At 53.2% G+C, this 22,707-nt stretch overlaps 1 protein-coding gene across 1 annotated transcript in view; it reads right to left on the bottom strand.

Annotated features, from left to right (window-relative positions):
• The window catches only part of PSD (pleckstrin and Sec7 domain containing), a 74,402-nt gene that overhangs the window by 17,274 nt on the left and 34,421 nt on the right, over window positions 1–22,707 (bottom strand). Inside the window, exons 5-9 of the mRNA XM_024218730.2 lie at window positions 13,833–14,027; window positions 13,138–13,218; window positions 12,392–12,504; window positions 11,307–11,365; window positions 10,639–10,728 (exon numbers count right to left, since the gene is read on the bottom strand). Of these exons, the coding sequence (XP_024074498.2) occupies window positions 10,639–10,728; window positions 11,307–11,365; window positions 12,392–12,504; window positions 13,138–13,218; window positions 13,833–14,027 (538 nt within the window). The remainder of the gene's footprint in view (window positions 1–10,638; window positions 10,729–11,306; window positions 11,366–12,391; window positions 12,505–13,137; window positions 13,219–13,832; window positions 14,028–22,707) is intronic.

The raw sequence follows: 22,707 nt of genomic DNA, 5'->3' as shown, positions 1-22,707 counted from the left end.
GGTGAGCCGGCACGCTCAGGGACGCAGCGAGCTAGCGACGGAGAGGGCCCGGCAGCGGGGAAAGGGTAGCGCAGCCAGCCGAGGGTGGGGAGAGGAGACGGGCAATGGGGGAGCGTCAGAGAAATGAGAAGGGAGGGGGCAGATACGGGGAGCGGGGGGAGAGGGAGGAGGCTGGAGGAGAGAGAGTGAGGGGGAATGGGGGAGAGGAAGGAATGGGATTGCGGGAGAGGAGGGTGGAAGAGATGGAGGGTTCAGGAAGGGCGGGGGGGAGGGGAAGCGCACCCCCCCAAAGTACTGAGGATGGTGAGGGGCTGGAGGAGAGGAAGGAGGCTAGAAGCCAGGGAGCAGTGGCAGAAAAGGGGTAAAGGGTGGGGGGAGGGGATGTGTGAACAAAGGAGGCAATGGGGCTGGAGAGGAGGAGGGCAGGGAAAAGCTGGAGCAAATGGACACGTTCTGTTAGGCTACAAGGCCAGGCCCCCTGGTGAAGCCAGATAGCACATGTCAGGGAGGTGCCGCGCACCAGAAGTGGCTGCATACCAGGGGTGGGAGAGGTGCCCCCAAGCCAGAAAGCGCCGTTTCCTTTGGAATGAATGGCTCTAGGAATGGGGTTGTCCTTCCTCAGAGCGGTGTGGCTGGTGTCCAAGTCCTGGCCCGAAACCCTGTGATTGCAGGGGTTTGTGGAGGCCTGGAATTTTCACAGGGTCTTATATGTGGAGTAATGTCGCCTCTTTCTGGCTCTCTCTCTCCAGGGAGGGCGTTCAGCAAGCCTGGCACTCACCCCCCGTGATCAGAGCCGGCGAGGATTGTCATCACGCTGTCCAAGCTTGACGGTGCCACTTCAGAGAGAAGATGCCATCAGAGGCAGGGCCATTATCCATGACACTGACACGCTCCGCTCTTAAAGGTCAGGCCTTAAGACACGTAGGCAGGCCCTTGTGTACCCAAGGGCTTGGACGTGATGCATTGGTGGCAGGCGATGAGCTCGAGCCAGCAGCAGCCAGGCACTTCAGGCTGCCCCCGCCACAGCTGCTCGGTTCAGCTGGCCCTGCTGCTCTTCTCACACTGCTGCTCCACGCAGAGATTAGCCAGCATTTGCTGCCAAAGATGGCGCCTGGTGCACTGACCATGGCAGTGGCCACAGTGGGTCCAATCGTAAGTACTTACACTAGGATTCTCAAAGGGAGCGTGCCATCTGACTCCCATGGAATTTCAACTGGAGTTAAGCTGTTAACTCCCCCAGGCACCTTTGAAAATCCCTCCTTAACTTCCGTGGGGAAGGGGGGTTGGCCACAGCGGCCTGAAACAGGCACTGGCAAAGACTATGGAGTGTGTCCAGAGGGAGGGATGGGATCAGGAGGAGATGGGGAGACCCAGGTTGGAAGATGTAACCAGGGATTTTTGCCAGGCTCAACTTGAGATGCCTTAAAAGGGCATCTGCTGAGCACTTGCCTTCTGAAAACCAAGCACTAGTCACTTGGACGTCCTGGCCGGAGCCCTTATGCAATACTATACAGGGCACGTCTAGCCATTCTTTTTGTATAGCACCAGTCACTGCGATATCTAGGCACTAAAATATATTGCCCAAAAAAGGGCATAACATTCCAACTCAATGCAAGCGCCACGCCGCCTTTCCCAGGGTTCAGTCACTTGCCTTGACCTTTATATTATACAGATACATGGTGTCAACTCCTGTCATCGCTGAGATCAGTACTGGCCTTTGCTCACAAGGGCCGCAGGCAAAAACATTCTGATCACATCTAGAAGGGCGGTCTGTAGTCTAGCCAGCACCGACCACAGCCCCGGGTCTCATACCATCTGGGTCTCAGTTCTGTACCTCCGAGGAGGATAATCGCAGTCCCACCATGGAGCTCACAGCTTCTGCTCCTAGCTTACTCAGCAACAGCCAGCCTCCTTAAGTTCTCTTCTCTCTACCTGCAGGCCATGCTACCATAGGCTTTGATCTCACAAGCCCAGCAGGGTCAGGACAAGCCTAGGGATAACGAAGGCTGTTTCCTGAAGGTGGGGTGGGTGGTTTAGTGCGGGGACGGGGGTGTTCTTTTGAGTCAGCACTAAATCAGTGCTTCAGCTACACTACTGCTGGCTGGCTTCCAGGTGAGATGTAAGACTGAAGCCCTTGTCACTGAGTCCTAGGTCCTCAAAGGTATTTGGGTGCCTAACTCCCATGGCACCAGGCTCTATTTCTTGGCCAACTACATATTTGAGCAAACACGTTCTGGCTCCTTCAGTCCCCCCTCTGCAGTTTTAATTGGCTAAGGTACTCATTTTCACTTCCTGCCCTAAACTATTGTGGTTAAACAGCTGCCACATTCCACCCCAGAGGGGCTGCAATTCAGTGGTGGGTGAAGTGATTCATTTTATATATAGAGAGAAATACAGCGAGCAGGAGAGTGTCTCATTTGAAAGTGTTTGGGGATCCAGCTCTTTGGCAGAACCCCTACACGCGGGCACAATATCAGGAGCTGGAACTTGTCATGTCTCTGTTCTGCTCTCAGCGGCTTGCATAGGGGACATATGACAGGCTCCTGGGCCTCTCTGGATCCATTGTGAGAACTGACTTAACCAGACTGGAGGGATCAAGGAAATGGCTCTGATCGCCCATTAGTACGCCTGTAATGCTGAAGGGATTATACAGGCTCTTGGGAATTCTATGCTGGGGAGCTTCAGGTTGGAGCTGACAGCCAGAGCATCCAAAATACATGAGCCCAGTCGAACAGGGCCCAAGCAGCACCCCCTAACCCATTGGAGACCTTAGGAACAGTGAACAAAACACTGCAAATGGCTGCACCAGCTGTGTCCCTCGATTAGCAAAAGGCTTCTGCCATGTTTCTGCGCAGGAGCCAGCGCTCCCATAGCCGAGGGTCACTTACACGTTACCACAAACACGCCCTGGGAGGTAGAGCTTTTCAGCTGCACGTTGCAGATGAGGAAACAAGCACAGAGGGCCTAAAGGCCACATTTCACCATCGGTGTCATGCAGGCAAGTGCCATTGATTTCAGTGTGTGCTGAGCGCATGTAGCCAAGGTGACTGAGCTCAGGCCTGCGTCCAGCTGCCTGCACACAAAGGGAGCAGGGAATCTACCCAGCGTAGGGGGACAAGCCTGGGATAGGAGCATGGCCAGGGCATTTCTGCACTCCATCAATCCCCAGCAGGCAGATGGCCCCATGGGGCCATAGCCAGCTGGGCACACTTCAGAGCAGCTGCCAGCCTCCTATCTAGCTACAAAGAACTCCCCATCTCAGTTGTACAGAAGAGGTACTTGGCACAATCGACCACACGACCACCCTTCCTCCCACGGTAAGGAAAACTAACAACCAAGAGGCAAGGGGAACATTGGTGGGCTGGCTGAACCACTGGTGAAGGGATAGGAAATAGATGTAATAAAGAGCAGCTGCTCCTTTGTGCAGAGATGCTAAGAGCTATTCTCCACAGAGTCTGTATAAGGGTGGGTGTTATGTAATCCATGATGGCGAGAAGGGGGCCAGCAAGAAGGGGGAATTTCCCAACGAGACATGTTTGGCATAGTGAACACCAGAGAAGACTGCAGGAGACTGGGGGAACCGGGCAGCACCTGACTGCAGCAGTCATTGAGCACATGGCAAAAGCATTGTCCACTGATGAGCTTTGGTCACATGGATCCTCAGCAGGCAAAGATACAGGGCTCCTCATGGACTGCGGGAGAGAGCATGCTAGTGGGATTAGCGAGAGGGAGGGGAAAGGGTTTTGTGGTTAAGGCTCAGCTCTGGGAATCAGGGTTTTCGTCCCACCTCCTCAATCACTTTCCATGCGACTTTGGGAGCTTTATCTTCCTATGCTTTTGTTCCTGAGTTGTACAGTGATGCTCCTTGCCTCCCCCACAAGGGATGCGAGTGGCTCATGAGACTTCATTAATTTTTTTAAGGTGCTTTGAGTGCGGATGGCAGGAACTATGGCCATGCAAAGGGTCATTCATACAATTACCAAACAACGCTGTGACTCACTTTGGAGTACTGGGGTGTGGTTTGCCTCACTCACACCACAGGCAAAGGCTTCGGGAAAGGGGAACTTAAGGCTGAGCGAGCAGATCAGTAACTTGAGGAGCAAATCCATCTCAGACTGTTTTGTTCAAGGACTAATGGCCACTGGAGACTCAGGGACTATGGGACTTCAGGACTCAAGTCAATCACCAGGGAACCCAAATATTTCAAAACATGGAATTCTCTGGAGATTCGAAAGGGGGCAGAGTTAAGGTGGTTTTGTGTCCCTGAACTGTGACTTTCCATGCTTTCAAATGTTTGGGTTTCTTGTAAGTTTAAACTTGATTTTTCATTTCTTGTCTAACAATTGGTAACATTCATGTATGGCTCTCCATCTCTGAAGTTACTGTTACATATGCTCAACCTTCACCTTAACAAAGTTTTTGTCTGTGAATTTCCTTAGTTTTTATGAGAGTTTTAAGATGGGAGTGTGGCACACGTGGAGCTTGAGGAGGCCGTTCTCCCACTTCTTGCTGACTTCCCTGTGGTCTGCAGGAAAGAAGCCCCACTACTACAGACGGTGACTGCTGCTTGCCATGCTGACTGCAGCTCACTGTTACCATGTGCTTCCCCCCATGTGGCGGCTCCACCTGATCTCTCTCCTCTTATACTCAGGACTTGTCTATACAGAGAGTTCCATACTGAGCTGTGACCTACTGCTCTTTGGTGCAAGCATCATCACGATGTACATGTACATGTGTACAGCACCTAGCTACTGCTCTACAAATAATGAGGAGGTGTGCAGAAGACAGGGGATCCCTTCCAAGGGAAGGAGGCAATGGGGAGAATAGGAGCTCCTGGGGTAAGGGGGAGCAGTACCCCCCTCTCTCTGTGGACCTCCACAGGACCACGTGAAGGGAGACAACACTAGCTACCTTAGGAAGTGGTGCAGAGTGCCACCCAATTAACTGCACCAACTTCCTGGTGTTGGATCAGAGGATCTTCTGAGGACCTTCCCCAATGCCCTCTCCCTGCAGACATTAGGGGCGCGTCAAGACCCTCTGCCAATGTCTTAGCAAGCTTCAGGAAGCTCCTCAGAGGTCAGCCAGCCCCTCCCCTCCTCTGCAAACCCTGTGTGTTCCTGGTGAGCTATAATTAGACAGGCAGCTGTGCGTCAAGGCTAACTAGGCTCCTTGGTCTCCAGACAGCCCTATGCCAGCGTGTCAGAGAGCTGATGAGCATATGTAGGCTAGTTGGGAGCTACCAGGCTAACAACGCTCTCAGTGAGCCAGGGGCAATTGCGAGGGGCTCAAAGGGGCCTGCTGGGGCATGCAGTGGTGGCAGCCCAACAAGCCCCCACACACTTGCAGGAGTCTGGAGGGGACTGGTGTCCCAGGGAGCCTCCGCTGGTCTGTGGAGTGGAATGTCCCACTTATGCCCCTTCTCCACTCCTTTCCATCACCCCCCTCGCCCCTCAGCTCTCTGGCACTGTCCAGGATTTCTTCTCTACTGCCCTCAAGTGCTGGGCTCTCCTCTCACCCCACACTTCTGCCTGCCAGCCTCCTACTATCCTCAGGAAGCGATCACCTCTGCTGGTCCATGGGTTGTGAATCCACCCAGGGGGCGGGGAGGTGGGGGCAGCAGTACCGTGAGCTCTTCCTCCTATCTCCGCTAGTTCCTGGCTGAGCCCCCCATTTCACTTCATTTCAAACATCTCCTGCTCCCTGTTCCCAAGCGAGAGGCTGGAGAAAAGTGGCAGAAGCATGGTCTGACTGTAGTGAGCTCTGCTTTTTAATACCTCTTTATTTAAAAGCAGCTTGTCTGGGGCCTTTCATCTGTGGTGGAAACAGTCACTTTTTGTCAGCGACGAACCTCCTCACCGGCCAGTTACACGCGGAGGTCTTAGCTCAGCAGAGGAAAGGGGTAGATCCTCTAGGCCAGATCCTCAACTGCTATAAATCAGCATCCCTTTTTAAAGCCCAGCCATTGTTTCTGCTATTGCCCAGACCCGAATGCTGCATCCCAGTTGTGTTCACAGCACAGCCAGCTAGAGAAAGCCATCCCTGTCCTTGGTGCGGGGTCTGGTGCCTCAGATCACATTGCAAACCAAGATCCTGGCTCACAAGGGGTCAAAAGCTGTTTGCATCTTGCCTTAACATGGAGGATTAGCATTTACTATTTCCATGCCTATAGTAATGATCTAGGCTGAGCAGATGGGGGTGGGGGGTGGTGCTGAAGGACCCCAGACTTTGCAACAGTTCCCAGATTGGACATTCCCCCCCTGAGCCATACACACCACCCATCCTGGGCAGGAGTCCAGGGCTTGGAAATCGAGCTGGGAGTAGATGCTCCCTGCTGCCCTCACCCATTGGGCTTTCTGGCTAGCTGTCACATTGGCCGTAGCCCTGTGAGATCAGTGCACTTTTCACCGGCCCTGCATCACAGCTCACTTGCGCCTCTGAAATCTTGGTGTTTCACATTTGTTTTTCCCTGATACAAATCAGCTGTGTTTGCCAAGGCTGTTCTTTCCGGCTCTGCTTAGCGAGTTCTGTGTTCATGGGAGGGACGGCTCAGAATCTACTGAGCTGCCAAAAGAAGCTTCTCTCTAACGTTACAATTTTAAGACAAAATTGGCCTCGTTCTGATCTAACTTGGGCCAGTTTACACCTGCGTAACTTCCTGGCCATGAATGGAGTCATGCCTGATTACCAATGGGGTAATTGATGGAGCTGGCTGAGGCTCTGGTCATAGTATAGAGCAAGCCTGGGTAAACATTCCTGCCTGGCCCCCAGCTAGACACCATGAGAATGAGGCAGTTGGACTGCGAGAGTGGAGATGGAGGACCATGCAGCCCCGAGGGGGGAACAGGATCAGGCAGCCCTGGGGTGACCCATAGTGGAGAGTTCTTGAATATTGTCCAGCACAATGTGTGCAGATAGGGTGACCAGATGTCCCGATTTTATAGGGACAGTCCCGATTTTGGAGTCTTTTTCTTATATAAGCTCCTATTACCCCCCCACCCCCGTCCCGATTTTTCACACTTGCTGTCTGGTCACCCATGTGCAGAGCATGTCCTGTGCCAGCTGCACAGTACCCCGAAGCCCACAAGCCGTAGGATCAGCGGGCTGAGAGCCAGGCATGTGCAGTTTGGAACTACTGAGTAATCCAGGAAAGGTCAAAAACAGAACCGGGGAGAATCAACAAGATTTCCTCCCCATTATTAACTCTTCACCAACTATCTACCAGTACTAGTGCCCCTGGAATGCTGCAGCATCAGCCTTTCCTGCTTCTCTGGTGCTTTCCAGCTGCCACTCTCAAAGCATTGCACAGATCACTATAGTAATCCCCATCTTAACAATGGGGAAACTGAGGCACAGGGACATGGGGCCACACCCTGTTTTAATGACATAGAATCCAGGCCTCCTGCTTCCCAGGCTCATGTGTTAGTCACAAGGTCATTCTGGCTCCTGCTAGCCCTAGGGGGACTGTAAGGCTTTCAGCAGGCTGATGCTGCCCAGTGCAGCTGGCAGACACAAGCACTTCAATAGCATATACGTGGGCCGATGTTTTGGCCCCCGCCTGCGCCAGTTACCGTGAGACGCATGTACTCAGATCGCTTGCGCAGGTGAGGCAGTTAGAGGAAGGCCGAGCTGCATGTCAGGGGCAGCCCCTGTGCCGTAGGGCACATCGCCCCAAGGACTGGAGCCGCACAGCGTGGGGGGCACACTCATGCACCCTGCTACCGCTGAGCCGGTGGGGCTGAGGAGCAGCCGCTCAGAGATGCAGGTACCTTTTGGCTTGGTTTGGTTCCTTGGGTTCAATCCTAGTTGCAGCATAAGCTACGGCAGCACCCTAGACACATCCAGGGCCTGGTGAGGAGCCGAGGTCAACGGAGACAGGTCGCAAGGGGCAGGGCCACTGCGGCGCTGGTGGCTCAGGGCCCAGGATGTGAGAGTGGGGGGAGGCTGTTCTTTCCCACACAACAGCTTAGTCACGAGAGCTAAGTGACTCCCTGCGGAGTCAGCGCGAACGCTCCCAGGTGGAGGCAGCCAGCTTCCTTCCACACTGTGAGTCAGCCCTGCAGAAGCCATCTCAAGCTGCTGTCACCATCGCCCTGTAATGGCCTGGTGCAGTCACCATCAAACCGCTGCCACCTTCCCCTTCCCCACCACCTCCTGCGGGGGCAAGGCAGGCTGCAGCCTGGCATCCCTGCCACCAGCACCACGGCAGGCTCTGCCTGGCAGCTTGCCACTGCTAACGCCACTGCCCTCCTCTCGCATCTCCCATCTGTTGGCGTCAAGGTACTTCACAATCGTCCCCAGATTGAGCCTCACGGCACCCTGCTCAGTGTCTCTATGTCACATAGCAAGTAAGTGCTGGGAATTCCTGTCTGCCTCGCCTCTGCTTTAACCACTAGACCATCCTGCCCTCCCTGTGCTGCCGCGCACAGTGCCATCAGCACCCCGTCGCTGCTCGTCATAGTCTCGCTCTTTGGGAGGATGGAGGGCCCCAGGGAGCCGAGCTTGATTTGGATCCGCAAAAAGGAAGGCAGCGGAGCTCAGCCAGGCTAGCAGTGAGGGGAAGCCATACCTGTCACACTGCATGCGCTGGGAGAGAAAGTGGACCCCCCGCTCCACCCGCCCATGTTCTTGTGGGTCATTAGCTCTTGGGACCCTCACCCCCACACTCCCATCTGAGACAGCTGGGCACAGCAGCCCTCTACTGAGCCGCCTCCAGAATATCCCCAACAGTCAGAGACACGCTGGGCCAACACAGCAGGCAGGGCTCCGGGCAAACTTTTTGGCCCGACGGCCACATCTGGGTATGGAAATTGTATGGCGGGCCATGAATGCTCACGAAATTGGGGGTTGGGGTGCAGGAGGGGATGAGGGCTCTGGCTGGGGGTGCGGGCTCTGGGGTAGGGCCAAAAATGAGGAGTTCAGGGTATGTGAGGGGGTTCCGAGCTGGGGCAGGGGGGTCTGACTGGGGGTGCTGGCTCTGGTGTGGGGCTGGGGATGAGGGGTTGGAGGTGCAGGAGCATGCTCTGGGCTGGGACCGAGGGGTTTGGAGGGCAGGAGGGGGATCAGGGCTGGGGCGGGAGATTAGGGCACAGGAGGGGGTCAGGGGTACAGGCTCCGGGTGGCGCTTCCCTCAAGCAGCTCCCAGAAGCAGCGGCATGTCCCCCTCCAGCTCCTACACAGAGAGGCAGCCAGGCAGCTCTGCGGCCCGCCCCGTCCACAGGCGCCGCCCCTGCAGCTCCCATTGGCTGTGGTTCCAGGCCAATGGGAGCTGCAGGGGCAGCACTTGGGGCAGGGGCAGCGTGTGGAGCCCCCTGGCTGCCCCTACGCAGAGAAGCCAAGGGGTGGACATGCCGCTGCTTCCGGGAGCTGCACGGCACTTGCAGAGCGGGGCAAGCCCCTGACCCCACTCCCCAGCTGGAGCAGGGCAAGCCCTGGACCCTGCTCCCTGGCAGGAGCTCAAGGGCCAGATTAAAACGTCTGAAGGGCTGGATGCGGCCCCCAGGCAATAGTTTGCCCACCCCTGCTCTAGATGGATGCCTGGGTCTGGGGGCAGGACGGAGAGGTACAACACAGTGGGCCTATGCCTCTTCCGCTGACTGCTAGGGATGGTGCATTCGCAGTGCTCTACCTCGGTGCACGGCCAGGAAGAGGGTTCCACCCGAGCAATGGGCCTCAGTCTACGCTAGCAGCTTGAACCAGTTGCAGCGCATGCCGGTCACTGCCTTCGCATTACCCATGCTGAGTTAGTGTCAGTTTTGCCCCGCATCTACACTAGTGGTGTCCTAATCCTCTTCAGTTGCAATGCCTTCTGGGCATCTATCCCACAATTCCTGGCTCAGCTTCCAGAAGCAATGCATTCTGGGGCACCATGTAGGGCCACTGGTTTACTGGGGACCTTCCCAGGACTTTCAGCTTATCTGCATCCACAAGGCACTAAACCGGTTTAGGTTCAGTCTGAACCAGCTAAGCTTTGCCCAGTTATTCACTCTGCTGAGACACTGTTCTTTTTAGTGGTTTTCTGAACCCTGGGGCGTTGTGTGTGGATACAGAGCATCCTACAAATGTGCAAGAGGCTGTACAGGGGTTAGTTTCTCTAGTGGATGCCAGGCCATGGCACATGGAAAGAAATTTGCTTTGCACCAATTTACAGCCATAGTTCAGGACAATGAATTGCCCCTCCTAGCAAACACCTGCTCTAGGGAAAGCTGCTGCCCAGGTAATGCTGCCTATGCCAGCGGTTCTCAAACTTTTGTCCTGGTGACGCCTTTCACACAGCAAGCCTCTGAGTGCGATCCCCCCCTTATAAATTAAAAACACTTTTTTATATTTAACACTATTATAAATGCTGGAGGCAAAGTGGGGTTTGGGGTGGAGGCTGACAGCTTGTGACCCCCCCCCCCCATTATATAACCCAATGACCCCCTGAGGGGTCCCAACCCCCAGTTTGAGAACCCCTGGCCTATGCAGTCTGCTCTGGGTGCAAGACTGCACCCCACTCAGTGCCCCAGACAACGCCTGAATGAGCCAGCCAGGCCCGGGGGAATCCTTTACTAGGAGGTGGCATGAGAGCAGTTTTCTAAGAGGGATCCCAGCCTTAACTCCAGCTGGCCTGGCTCAGCTGGGGAGACTGATCTGAGTTACCTTGAGCAGCTCCTTGGGGAAATCACTCCCTCCGTTGAGGCCTTCCAGGTTCCCAATGAAGTCAGAGCAGGACATTCTCTTCCCGATATTCTGGGGGTGACAGGGGTAGAGAAATGTGGCTGGTTACCTTTAGGGAGTGGGAGCAGCGGCTGGCCGGAGAGCCCCCCTGCACCATGGCGGTAGGACAGCCAAGCATTACAGAGCAGCACTGCCTGGATCTCATGAAAGGCCACTTGGAGATGTGGAGAACACAGCCCCCTTTGCTAAGGGCCAGGGAGCTTTAAAAAGCCATTCCTGTCAAAATTCAGAGACTCGAGGCTACTCAATGATTTCCTTCCCATCCCCCTCACTCTCCTCCCTTGTCTTCCTCACCCCTCCTTCCCACTCCTCTCTTCTCCTCAGCCCCGCCTCGGCTTGCTGCTGCTTTGCCAATGCCCTTCTCTCTCCTGCAACCTTTTCTATCCGCTCATCATGCCTTCTCCACTCTTCGTTGCTTCTCCTTCCCATCCCCTTGACGCCCCCATACAGCTAACAGGCTGGCTCCCGCATACCCCAGGTGCCTTCTGCTCACACGCAGTCAGACAACGGCCACTTTGCCCCCTCCCAGATGAGAAGACACCTAGTGGAGGAGCAGAGCAGGCAGGGCGCTGGAGCTGGCAGGTACTCACATGCCCATGGAGGTCTGTGTTTAAGAGCATCAGGGCACAGGTCAGCGTGTGGACTCCGTCTGCAGCACAAGCACAAGAAAGGTGATCAGAGCCCCCCTGAAGCACCCCTCTGCATGTGGCTGTTCACTCCATTTATCCATGCCTCCAGACATGGGTCACCTGATTGATGGATAGGTGATTGATTGATGTTTGTTTCCCACGTGTTTCCCTCCCCCCCCCAACCGGCACACAGGTTGGGCACTGGAGAAGGTGCTGACCTGGATACAGCTTCGGAGAGCACTCCCAGCCCAACACCAATCCATGCCCCTTGTCCGTGCAGCTCAGGGCGCACAGCATGGGCGGTACTCAGCTCTGGGCACCACTCAGATCAGCTGTGCAGGCTGAAGTTCCATTTAATTCTATTGTGTGGTCCCGGCCCCAAAGCAGCTGCACTTGATGGGATTTTGCACAGCTGCTTTGGGGCCAGGACCACACAATAGAAGAGCAGTGAAGCCAGAATTAATGCTACAGAACCGTGTCACCTTTGACATGGCATCCGGCACCCAGCGAGCCCTAAATCCCCATGTACATGGAGCTGACTCAAGGTTGATTCAAGGTGAGGACATGCAGGCATGCGGTGGTGAATTAAGTCAAGAAAGAAACAAGGATGTAAAAAGTCCAGATGAAATAGTGAGATCTGGGCAACTGCTGGTGGCCACTTGAGCATCCGGTTACTCTGGCTACTTCTCTTTGAAAGTCCCTGCAGTCCTGAGCCACGGGACTCGGACATCCAAGGACACACTTACACTTAGAGTAGCTCCTTTCTCTCTCCTGGTGCTGATCTACTACAGAGTTACAGGTGGCGAGTGTCCTAACTGTACATGTCTAGGCCATGACGTGTCTGGCTTTCAGTGAAGCCTTATCTCTGAATTTCCTGGGTTTGCAACATTTAGTTTGGGAATAATTACAACATCCCTGTGATTTATTTATCTGTAAGGTACTGGCACATGCTCTCTGCCTTAACTCCAGCTTAACCTAGTTTTGGTCAGGGAATCTGCACCCAGGTTTACAAACACACACGCAGCCACGGCCATATGGTAGCTCACCCTCAGAGGAGACAGCATTGGGGTTGCACTGATAATAGCGTTGTGAAAAATGAGCCAGGACTCGCTCTCTCTCCTGAGTCTCCCCCATCAGGGCCAGCTCCTTCAGAAAGGACCTGAAGAAGAGTGGGTCATGCATCAAACCAAACACCATCTGCCCTGCCCCACCCTGTCAAGGAGTAGAGAATTGTCCTTTCTGTAACTGACAGGAAAAACACCAGTGCGTGCAACAGGAAGCCCAGAACTCCTACATTGTTATTTCATCCACTTGGAGGATTCCCCACCGAGCATGTGACCAGACAATCCCATGTGCACATCCCAGAACTCTACATCAGGTAGGAGAGTCTGCATGGGAACAGCGGCTGAACCCATCCCAGAACTGTCTGGGCTCGGAGACTGAGATTGTGGAAACTCAGCTGTGGCTGGAGGAGATCCAGAATCCATGACATCTCCCTCCACTAGACTGTAAGGTTTGGTATGCTCCTCCCATGCTCTTAGACACCAGCCCACGAGATGGGCTCCCATGTTGGAGATGGTCCTTGGGAAAAATTAAATTTCTTGGGTAAGAGGAGAAATCTTCTTGAGAGGTGAATGGCTCTGCAACCATCTTTTGGTGCTGGGTCTAGGGCCAGCCTGTGGGGGGGACCTTTTGCTCTTGAACTGCAGATGGCCCGTGTTGCTGGGGCGCACATAGATTCTGATGGTGAACAGCTCCTAAAAACATACATGTCCCCATGAAAGATTCTGACCTGAGAGCCTGGTCCAGACTCATCCCAGTGAACACGAAGAATTTCAGATATTCCCCAGCCACCATCTTACTGAACTCATTACTGAAAGAGAGGGGAGAGAGAGTTGAATAGACCAGACCACAGTGACAGACCAGTATAGAGAGAGAGGGAGGGATGGAGATGGGGGTGGGGGGAACAGAGGAGATTTTAAGAACATAAGAACAGCCATACTGGGTCAGACAAAAGGTCCATCTAGCCCAGTATCCTGTCTTCTGACAGTGACCAATGCCAGGTACTTCAGAGGGAATGAACAGAACAGGTAATCACCAAGTGATTTTAAAGCACTTAGTACCACACCAGGAGACATGAGCTAGGACAGTGGAAAGTGTGATGGGGGTGGATACACCCAATACAGTCTCCAGTTTTGAGGTTTATTGCATTGATCTCCAGAGGGCAATATTCTGAGTTCTCCCTGGAGCCTGAATGCAGTATGAACTTTGGGCATACGTGGCCTTTTAGATGTGGGTTGTGAGGAGCGCTCCCATGAGCTCCTGCTAAGGGCAGTCTGTCCTTGGGTGTGGCTCTCTTTCCTACCATTCTCTGCATGCTCCTATGCCCCTGTGGCAGCACCTATGCATGCAGCAGGCTGCTCTGTCTCCTCAGTGACTGAGCAGTGCCCTGGATGAACAGCCTCTCCTGATAATACCCACACGTACTTCTTCCCCAAATGGCGAGCCACGTCTGCTTTTTTGAATCCGTCCAGGTTGTAGAGCCTCTTTGCCAGGCGCTTGGCAGCCTCAAGGTCAGCCTTGTGCCCATTGGACAGCGTGTCTGTGCTGCCCAGTGCCAGCTGCTCCGTGCTGTCCATCTCAGAGTCCGAGTCCGAGACCAGCTGACTCAGAGGATGGTCACTGCAACAAAAACAGAAGCCTCGGGTAAAGTCTTGCAACAAAACTTTTTCCTCTGCATCTTGCTAAGGCACCTGGGCTCCTGACCCCAGGCTCGCTGTCCTTTCTGCAGCTCACTACCTGGCTCTCCACAGCTCTCTGAAGAGAGATGTCCTAGGAGGCTTCAGCTCTAGACACTGCTACTAGGCCACAGAACTGGCTGGAAGTACGAGGGGTGGGATCTGGGTGTTCCCCACTTTGGTTTTGTTTGATGCCCAACCTAGAGTTTGGAGGCAGAGCTGTAACCCTCAGTGACACATCATCTGACCCCGCCAGGCTGTCTCCTGCTGCTGGGCCGAGGGGCCTTTCCTCTTAGGGAAAGGGATATAATTGAAGACTTGCCCTGCGTATATATCCTGGTCTCCAGCTGTGCAGTGTCTGACACATCTCCCGCTCTGAAAGAAGCCAGCCACGTCTTGCCACAGGGACCCCCCCCCACTGTGCCCTCTCTTCTCTTTCCCAATACCCCTGCTTGCTTCCTCCCGTCCTCTGCATCAGACTGGGACAAGCTGGACAATTTTAAATCCTTTTAGACCCCCAGAGCCAAATGTTCACAGATTCCCTGGACAGACTCACTAAGGTTCACCTAGCCCATGATTCCGGTCTAAGCAGGTGCACAAGGGTCCCAGGAGCATGGTCAGTGGAGAGGACCAGCGGCAGGCTCAACAGAAAAACTAACCCAGAAAGCTGTGGGAGACTGGGAGGGAGGATGACTCCTCTGCAGAAGAAGCTCTCTCCAGAGATGCCCAAGTCCAGGGCTCTCCCTTGGTTCTGAAAGGCCCTCTCCAGCCCTTCTCCACTTGTGCAGAGCACGTTTCTCCTTGCTCTTCTGACTCAGTTGTCTCCAGCCCTGTGGAGCTGAAACACAGCTTTCAGAGCAGGGAGGAAATTTCCCCTCTGACACGGGCTGGTGGCACTGAAGTGGAGCCAGGCCCTTGAATGGGGAACTGGGGGTTCTGCTCAGCTGGTGGCCCAGAGAGCTGTGCCTGGGTGCAGCACCCCACAGGGAGCATGGAAATTGCATTGGTTTATAGCCACCACTGGCCCAGAGAGAGGATCCAAGATAGAAGAACTCTGGAGACTTTCCCTGATGGACTGACTGGATCACAGTCCCATGGCCTTCAGCTCAGCTTAACCCCTGAGTGCTGGCCTGGTGAGGCTCTAATAGTAGAGTAATACCTAGCTCCTATATCTGTGCAGTGTTGTTGTAGCCCTGTCGGTCCTAGGCGATTAGAGAGACAAAGTGGGTGAGGTCATAGCTTTTCTGGGACCAATATAAGCACCCCTGTAACCTCAGCCTTGTGCTGTGGATACATCAGCAGGTACTTTAATGGTGCTACTCCAGAGGTAAGTTTGGGACTATCCATAACACTGTACAAACTCAACTCTTGGGTTAGATGGTGCCAAGCTCTGCGAGCAGCCGCCCTCCTCAGCCGAAGCGTCCTTCTGCAGGGGGCAGGCCCGATCCCAGACTCGGTGCAGAAGGCCCAGGGGAAACCCCATATGCACCAACCAGGGAAGCTGCCAGTCCTGTGTGTGGTCCCCCAGCACCCACGCAGGTTCTGGGCCTTCCTCCAGGAGCTGCTGGCATTGCAAAGTCCCTCTTTGCCCTCTCCAATGCAGGCAGGTGCCCTAAAGGCACAATCTAGCTCTTAATCATATTCCTCATAATTGCTTGTGCTATTTCATCTCTGAAATTCTTTATGGCTTATGGAAATACTGCCAAAAGACTATGGGTCAGTGAATTCTCACAGCTAACTGGGGTTTAGAGAGGCCCATTCATACACTCACGCACACAGAACAGAGCCACCAGCTCCTTGCATGGCCATCGAATGGTCCTTAGCCCACATCCTCCCCTCTCCGTCCCTCCCTGCATATTGAAGGCATGCAACAAAGTGCCATTCATCCTCCGGGTCCCACAAAGCGTGCGTCCAATTTACACAATGGGCTGATTGCAGGATCTCCATCCAGTGTGCAACACCCACCAATGTAAATGCCTTAATGGACATTTTAACTGGAACAAACTCCCTGCATTCCTAGGAAAGCAGTAGTTTATAATCCAGACCAGTATGCTGACTTCTTTACTTAGCACTTCTCATCCATTGATCTCAAAGCACTTTACAAAGGAAGGGTGATATTATTATCTGCATGTTACAGATGGGGAAACCGAGGCACATAGGGGCAAACAGAGATTAGCACCCAGGTCTCCTAACCTGCAGTTCAGCACCCAATCCTGTGTATTCTGCTTCCTGTACTACTTCACTCCTTGAGGCCTTAGACTGACATGTTAGAAGAGCTACTCTAGGGTTAGCCTTCAGATCAGACTGACCCAGAGACAGAGAAGTTCTCCCAATCAAAAGCATCCAGAATCCACTCAACAGCAAACATTCAGCAACACTGACCTCGTCCAGATTTGCTGGCAGCCCCATAATGTCCTAGTCTGATTTATTTTTACGGTCCTCTAATTGACTTTTAAGAGGCCTCCTCTCCTGAGCCAGTTACAGAATCAGATCTCCTGCAGAGTCTGCTTCATCCACTAAGGACAGACTCCTCTCCGCTCCACACGGTTCTAGTGCACACTGCATGTGTGGAATTCTGGAAGCCAGCCAAGCATGCTCCACACAGGGGTCAAGTGCAGAGGATGGCAGAGAGCTCTCCTGAGTGCGGGGCGGGGGGGAGGGAAGGAGATTTAGAGTTGGATTTTGCTGCTTCTGAAACCGTTGGCTTCCATTTTCCCCAACTCCCCAGCTTGGTTTTTGAACATGGTATGTAGTCTTGATATTTGAGTCAATGGGCCAAATTCAGCTCTGGTGTAAGCAGGTGTAACTCCCACTGAATTTTGTCCAATATCTGCCTGTGATTACAATAAGACCAACATACGAAGGATGGCCCACTGCTAGGGCACTAGCCTGTGTTTTGACACACCCAGGGTCTATTGCTTGCTCTGTCACAGACTCCCTGTGTGAACCTGGCTGAGTGCTTGTGCCTCAGTTTCCCCATTTGTAAAATGGAGATAATAGCATTTCCCTCCCTTTCAGGAGTGGTGGGGGATAAATACATTGATGATAGCACAGCACTACAATATGGATATCATAAATTAGAGTTTGTTTTCAACCTGTCTCATCTACTGTCGGCCAGCCTTCCAACCCTTATGCACACTGTCCCAGTATTGCTGTTGGGAGCCACTTCTTGTAGCTAGATAACCCATAGCCAACCATGTCACAAACACGTCACGTGACTCCAAGGAGCCAAGTTTTAACTGATCCTAACAGCAAGTGAAGCCTGACTCTTTAAGGCGGCATCTACAAGCAGCTCGCAAATCACGTTCCAACTTGTTCCCGGCTGAAGGCCCTTTTTGTGCTTTCCGTCCAAAGTCTACTAAAAACCCACGTCTCCCTTCCAGATTCTATCCACCTGCTGCCAAGGTGATGCTGCTTTTGCATTCTGTTAATGACCAACATCTCCACTGCTCTCCAAATAAGACGGGACATTTCAAGCCCAACTCAGAGAGGTTACGAGCTGTTGGGCCTCTCAAAGTGACCTCTCAACTGCCTTCTCCAGATTGATTTTCTGGCTATATCTGAAGGCAAAATCTTGCATTGATCTTTACAATAATTTCTCTCTTTCTCTCTCAAGGTCCACATCTCTCTCCAGGTTCTCCCATCTGCTTCTGACTGATAGGTGGGGTTCCTCTCTGCCTCTTTAAACTGGCGTGCATGGATTAGATAGTACCCTCCTGAAAGCTGTGTAGTATCTGAAATCCACCATGTCCAGCCTGCAATCCTGATTTCAGGCTCTAAATCAGCAGAACCTAGGGCAGAAGATAATATATCTGGCACTTAATATTTTAAGACAAAAATGAGCTGATTCATGCTCCAGGCTTTGAAATTAACTTTTTGTTCCTAATGGCAAAGCTACTATACTAACTTTAAATTGGAAGCATCAGCCTTGACTCCTGAGTCCTCAAGTTTGGCTAAACTGATGACAAGCTAAAATCCATCCCTCACCAAGTCAAAGTCACTCGGATTTTTAAACAGAAGTGCCTTCAAGAAAGAAAGCCAATAACCCAGTCTTTCAATCAGTGGCAACCAGAACAAAATGTGCATGGATGTGAGTGTCATAACCAAGGTGACTCCAGTTTCCCTGCGAATGAGCTAAAACATCTCAAAGCAGTTTTTCAAACTGTACTTTCTCAAGTAGCATTTTTGTTTGGCTTGAAGAACTATTTAGCTCACATGTAAGTCTAACATAAAACCTTAACCAGAAGATTGGCCTGCACTTAAAAAATAAATCAATATTCAATCTAGTACTGTACAAGCATCTTTTGTGAGTCATCTCCAGACTGACCTGAAACCCCCTCAATATTCCAGTCTGGCACCCACACAGCTTGCATGACACCCCTCAATCGCAACCAGGAGCCCCTGCTATGCCCGAGGCTTCTCAGAGCACACTGCTATTCCAGTCCGGGGTTGTATTCTCAGCTCTGTTGCTGCATCTCAAGCCTGACCTGCCACAACCCCTCACCATTTCACTAACAGGTCAGTTCCCAGGATACCAGTTGTATAATACCACTTCCTGTTCTTTTTACAACTGTTCTTGTGGGACCCAATTCATGTAATGCCACTTCCTGAACTCACTACAACTGTCGCTAGGGGACAAGGAATCTTTTCATGCCACCTCCTACTCCTGTAGTCACGGGGACAAATTAACATTGTACTTTCTCCTGTTGCCTGCTACAGCTGTCACCTGGGGAAAGAGATTCCCGTTGTGCCACTTCCTGTTCTCGTTGTAATAACTGGCAATGGCTCACACCCTGTGGGAGTTTATCTGTTTGTCCAGGGTGTGGGTGTTGTCTGCATGGAGTTGGCTGTCCCCCCACATGCCGTACAGCTGTGCGCTTCTAAGGCTACGTCTACACTACCCGCCTGAATAGGCGGGTAGAAATCGATCTCTCGGGGATCGAATTATCGCGTCTCGTTGGGACGCGACAATCGATCCCCGAATCGACGCTTGTACTCCACCAGCGGAGGTAGGAGTAAGCGCCGTTGACAGGGGAGCCGCGGAGGTCGATTTGCCGCCGTCCTCACAGCGGGGTAAGTCGGTTCCGATACGTCGAATTCAGCTACGCTATTCGCGTAGCTGAATTTGCGTATCTTAAATCGACCCCACCCCCCCCGTAGTGAGGACGTAGCCTAAGTCATGTTCTAAGGGGAATATTCATTCTGTTATTTCCCAGTCAGTCATTCAACACTCCAGCTGCCATTTCTCAACTGTCCCTCTCAAAATCCTGCTGTCAGCCCCTTCTAGTTGCTAAGCACCCTCTGCCTCCCTTTCCTCGTTGCCATAGCATCCCCTGTCAAGGTGGTTACAAGCAGAAGGGAGCAGCTAGCTTCAGCCAGCCTTGGTTAGTAATCGGTGTTTTCTAATTAATTAAGATCACCAGTAGCTACAGCTCCCCATCCCAAATCTAGACACCCCTTACAACATTTGGCTTCTGAGGCAGCCTTCTGTCTTGCCACCAGTGAGTGCTTCATACTGGTATAAAGGCACCAACCAATTCCCTTGTTCATGCTACAATTCCCATCACTGGCATGAATTCACGTCGTGCTTTCTGTCCACACCAGAACACGCCCCACTCAGATTGATTGAAGCCCTGTCCCTTCCTATCAGGAAGAATGAGGTTCTCAGTCGCTGGGTGTGTTTGGGACAGACTCAGCTTGGTCCTGTACAGCTCCAATGTGCTTGAGTCTGGGAAGAAGAAAGGTGGTCGGCCAGATAAATACAGAGCAAGCAGCATCAGGTTGGAGTGGTGTTTTCAGAGAACTCCGCACTCCTGGTGCTGGGCACATCAACTTGAAACAGGGGCACGGGTTCCCCAAAGGTGAAGGACTGTCCAGGTCCCATCGCAGGACAGAATGGGGTTCATCTCCAGGCTTTGTCCAACCATCTAGCACTCAGACAGTATTAAGGACCCAATCCTCCAGCCACTGTGTGCACAAAGCTCCCATTGACCAGAGTGGCATATACACGGGGTAGGATCTGGCCCATTTAAACTGGCTGAAGGATGTTCAGGAGGTTTCACTGGAGGATGAGCAGGGCCAGGGCAGTTAGGTGAGGCTCCCGGCACTCGGGCTGGGAGTCACATTGTATTGTCCAGATTTGACAAAGTGGGGGATTTTCTTAGTGTTTTGCATGAATAATGGGCGGGTCTCAGTTTCCCTTTGTGTGGTGTATTTAACGAGGTGCTGGGAGAGGGAGTTTGTTATTACAGAAGACCAGGTGTGACCTCGCCTAGCAGCTGGGACCCCGGACAACTGCCTGGAGATGGGACCCTAGTGACCGGTGACCAGGTGACCAGGAGGCCTACCCCAGCTTGGCAGTCAGCCGGTTCTGGCCAATGGGAGGACAAAGGGCTGAGGATAGAGGACCCCGGTGACCTGACCAGCCAGTTCCATCCAGAGGGGAACAAAGGACGGAAGACAGAGGGCTCCAGAGACCTCTTCATTGAGCTGTTGTGGCCGGTGATATGGGATGATCGGCTGGAAGGAGGGGACTTCTGGACTAGGGCGAGAGAGCAGCCAGAGCCCACCTGGATGCAAGGGAGACTTAGATGTACTGTGCTGAGGGAGGCCAGGCCTGAGGCCCTGAGAGTTTCCTATGCTGTGTTCCGACGCTCAATAAACCCTCCTGTTTTATGCTGGCTGAGAGTCGCTCCGGTCTAGAGATCAGGGTTGCATTATTCCCTGTGGGAATGGAGGCCCCGGGAGTCCAGAGTGAGTGGACTCCCTGAGGAGGCCCATGGGGAGAGACAGGCATGCTGGAGGCTCAGAGAGGTGCAGTTCCAGGAGGCGGAGGGGCTTACAGCTTAACCCCTGAGAAGGGCTGTCGCACTGAAGGGGGTTCCTCCCAGGGACCATAGGGAGCTGAGACAGACCAGGAGTCCTGTGAGTCCATGACAACTTGGTAGTAGAGGACGGCTGGTGGATGCACCCTGTAGACAGTTGGCTGTGAGCGGAGAGGCTCTGCAGTGAGTGGCTGCCAGAGATAAGACAAGAGGAATTCAAGGAACCAGCAAGGAAAGGGCCTAGAACCAGCTCCCTAAAAGGGACCTTGCACATCTGTGCAGGGAGAGAGGGCTGAGTGTTGGGAGGCTCACCCAGGAGCAGCTGATTGCCTGCCTGGTAGAGAGTGACCAGTCCAAAGAGCAAGGGCCAGACCCCAGTGGGGCTCTCCAGATGCCTGCAGAGCCTGGGAGTAGCGGGGGGCAGTTGGGGCAGCAGCAGTGGGTCCATCAGACCCAGTTCCCCGGTCGGGAGGGGGACATCCCAACCTGAGTTCCCTCCAGTGGACGTGAAGAGATGGAAACTGGAGATGAGAGTGAAGGAGCTGGAGGAGCGGAGGCTAGCAGGTTAGCAAACTCCTTGGAGCAGCGGAAACAGGAACTGGAGTTGGAGGAGAGGCAGGCAAAGAGGACTTGCCATGGGGTAAGTGGGGAAGGACCCCATGATGCCAGTTCAGCAGGAAGCCTAAATTCCAAAGTGTGCCCCAGTGTAATGGGGGAGGGATATGGATGCCAACCTCACTGCTTGTGAGAAGGCTTCTGATTCAAACTCAGTTGATCCTATGGATGAGCTCTGCTCTCTAACCCCCACCCTCCTACTTGGTCCCAAATCCATAAAGGTGTTCAGAATCCGGGGACTAAAAACGGTTCAAACAGACGTGACTGCTCAAGTTTGAATTGACCCCTGAGGGATATAGAAAACATTTCCAGGATTATGCAAGACCCCAGGCGTCACCTACAAGGAGGTCACCACCCCACTGGGAGAATATCCCCACAAAGACATGTATAATCTGATGGGATTGGAGCAGCTGTCTAACATCTGCCATCTAGACCTTAAAATATGGTTAGTGGACCACGTATGCTGGCAAATGAGTTTAAAAACAGCAGATCTGGAGTGGGGGGAGATTCAAGTCAGGGATTCAGAAGGGGAGTCACCCAGAGACTTCTCAGAGGTGGGACTTTAGGAAGCCAATGCAGGGGTGCCCACAAATCCCAGAGTAGGCAGACCCCCATATGGGACCCGAGGGACCTGGGATGTAATTACTGCAGGCAAAAGGACACAAGGTGGTGCAATGCCTAAAAACAAAGGAAATCTTGGCCCAAGAGAGCCCTCAAAGGGTTAACTTGGCAAAGGGAAGACAACCTGTAATACAGGCTCAGAGAGCGAGCTGTATGTCTATCCCACAGTTCTATCCCTTCGGAGGAAGCAGTCACCCAGCCAGCTCTTGGGGGCAGAGCTGGCCAGGGAGGAGTGGCAGACAGGCTTCCACCCCAAGTCCAGCAGATAGGTCTTGTTATACACCCCTGGGCTCAGGCACCTCTGATACCTGATGGGAGCAGAAGGTGGTGATCAACTGGGAGATATTCACGGGGTGGAGACATTCTGGGACCGAGAATTCTTGTCAGTGTGGTGCAACTCTACCAGATGCTGGGGGACTGTATAATTTGGGTGAAGGTCCCAAATATCAAGCCATTCGCCTTCCCTATGGCTCAGATTCCTGTGCAGACAGAGGAAGGATGGGGGGGGGGAGGAGGAGGAGGCTCAGGGCCGGCTCCAGGCACCAGGCACCCAAGCACATGCTT

This window comes from Terrapene carolina, unplaced genomic scaffold (genome assembly GCF_002925995.2).
Source record: "Terrapene carolina triunguis isolate 2854851 unplaced genomic scaffold, T_m_triunguis-2.0 Scaffold310, whole genome shotgun sequence".
NCBI classification, from domain to species: Eukaryota; Metazoa; Chordata; order Testudines; family Emydidae; genus Terrapene; species Terrapene triunguis.
This window is presented reverse-complemented; position numbering and strand designations above follow the sequence as displayed.